Genomic DNA, 2,556 nt, shown 5'->3' on the forward strand with positions numbered 1-2,556 from the left:
AAGACCCAGTCTCTACCAAAAAAAAAAAAAAAAAAAAAAAAAAGAAAGAAAGAAAACAAAAGAAAAAGGAAAAATAAATTAGCCAGACGTGGTGATGCACACCCATAGTCCCAGCTACTCAGGAGGCTGAGGCAGGAGGATTACTTGAGCCCAAAAGCTGGAGGCTGCAGTGAGCTATGATTGCACCACTGCACTGCAGCCTGAGTAGCAGAGTGAGACCTTGTCTCAAAAAATATCATTTTTTAATTTAAAATTTAAAAATTTAAAAAATTAAGAGTCTGGACAACTGCAGGGCTTTGGGCAATCCCTTTTCTTTTCAGAGCCGTTTCCTCCTCAGTGATATGGAGCTATGCGTCCTCAGGCTGTGTGCAGATGGCACAGGGCTGTGTGTGCAAGCACTTAATGAAACAAGTTCAAATGTAGGACACAAGCTCTCCTCTCTGCCCCCTCCTCTTCTCTAGGACACGGAAGTTTCCAATCAGATCACCCTCGTGGAAGACGTCTTAGCCAAGCTCTGTAAAACCATTTACCCACTGGCCGACCTCCTGGCCAGGCCACTCCCAGAGGGGGTCGATCCTCTGAAGCTTGAGATCTATCTCACCGATGAAGACTTCGAGGTAAGCGGTTCTTCCGGTGGGGTGGGGATGGGAGTAAAACAACACACACACGCCCAGCTCATTTCACTGAGCCGCGGGGCACTTCTCCCAATGTTTCCAGTTTGCACTAGACATGACAAGGGACGAATACAACACCCTACCCTCCTGGAAGCAGGTGAACCTGAAGAAAGCAAAAGGCCTGTTCTGAGTGGGGAGACGCCAGAGGAACCTCAGAGTCACGTCCAATACCATCGCACCAGGGAAATGGATACATATTTTTGGACTGGTGTTTTCCACAAAGTATTTTTCAATCAGAGTTTTCAGAACCCGACATTGTTAAAGATACTACTTGTCCGGGAGTTGTGTATTTTGTAAATGCTCAAGGGAACTGTTTGGAAACTTCTTTCCACCATTCAGCAGGTTATCAGAATTAATAAAAGTATCTATTATGTGCACTTAAGCTGCAGCTGCTATAGACAGCACTGCCTTCTTGTTCCAGCTAGGCAATGCCTTTTTTTTTTTTTTTTTTGAAGCAGTTCTCTTTATAAAGTGTTATTTTGATAGTTTGTGGATTCTAAAATATATATATATTTATATAAACACCATATAAGTCAAATATGTATTTAACAAAGCAATATGTATTCATTCACTTTCAAGATTTGTTTTGGTGTCAAAATAATACGAAAAGGTAGATGGAGTTGCTTCTGTTCAATTAGCTCTGCCACCAATACATATCTTCATACACGTTTGGAAACGTTTCCTGCAGCATTTGGTATGACTTGTTCTGAGTACTGCTTCCGGTGCTAAAATGAACAAAGAATTTGTACTTAATGGCATGGACTCTGGAGAATCTATGCGAATCAACCTTTCTACCTTAATATCTCCCCCAAAATGTATAGTGCCTTGTTTTTATGTACAGTTTATATACAGAAAAGTTTGCTCTGCATTTTTGATGATGGTTTGGAACATTACCTACAATTTTACTCTCAAATAGTCAAAATAAAAACATCTCAATTTCTAATACCTGTTGTAAACAGTACACATGTCATTTTGTGATATAGGACTCCCAAATAAAAGCATTAGAATAAACACAACAATTAACTGATTGGTTCACATTGAATTCCAAGCATGTTCCCTTTTGGAATTTTTTTTTTAATATTAACATAGCACCAATATTTTGTCATTAAGTATAAATGACTATACATTTGAATTTAGTTTAGGGCAAGATTTTATACAAAGTCATAAGATTAAATACAGAGTTATTTGCCCCATAAAATTAGTACTCAGTACTATATTGAAGACATACTTTAGCAAATCATCATTCAGCAGAAGTTCTTTATCCCACAACTCTATCTACAATTTCAATTTTTAGGATCTCAATGCCTTTAAAAAAAATTTTATTAGCCAGGCGAAGTGGCCCATACCTGTAATCCCAGCACTTTAGGAGGCTGAGGCGAGCAGATCACCTGAGACCAGGAGTTCAAGACCAGCCTGGCCAACATGTTGAAACTCAGTCTCTACTAAAAATACAAAACTTAGTCGGGCATGGTGGCACGTGGCTGTAATCCCAGCTACTCAACAGGCTGAAGCAGGAGAATCATTTGAAACCGGGAGGCAGAGGTTGCAGTGAACCAAGATCAAGCCATTGCACTACAGCTTGGGTGACAAGAGAGGGACTTCGTCTCAAAAAAAAAAAAAAATTATATGGATAAGACATCTAGAAAACTTCAAAATCAGTTAGAAAACTCATCACAAACTCCTGTGTTCTTAAATCCATAGTTTTATGAACATATTCTACAGATCTACTCTGAATTATCATAGCCTTTCCCCACTCCGTTAGTCTAATTTAACACATTCAATCACAGCACATTTGCCTGAAAGTTCAGGACTTGCGGGCCCCATCCTGGGACTGCACCAGGGTAGAAACCTATAACCTGCTCCTGGTCTCACCGTTTTGTGA

The 2,556-nt window shown here is 39.8% G+C and overlaps 1 protein-coding gene across 1 annotated transcript in view; it reads left to right on the forward strand.

The window, feature by feature from the left end:
- LOC113222717 (supervillin-like) overlaps positions 1 to 1,703 on the forward strand; it is a gene marked incomplete at its 5' end in the record, with an annotated part of 21,630 nt that extends 19,927 nt beyond the window's left edge. The window contains 2 exons of the mRNA XM_031935088.1: positions 462 to 617; positions 718 to 1,703. Of these exons, the coding sequence (XP_031790948.1) occupies positions 462 to 617; positions 718 to 804 (243 nt within the window). The remainder of the gene's footprint in view (positions 1 to 461; positions 618 to 717) is intronic.
- Positions 1,704 to 2,556: the final 853 nt, after the last annotated feature.

Source organism: Piliocolobus tephrosceles, unplaced genomic scaffold (genome assembly GCF_002776525.5).
Source record: "Piliocolobus tephrosceles isolate RC106 unplaced genomic scaffold, ASM277652v3 unscaffolded_33927, whole genome shotgun sequence".
Lineage (NCBI taxonomy): Eukaryota > Metazoa > Chordata > Mammalia > Primates > Cercopithecidae > Piliocolobus > Piliocolobus tephrosceles.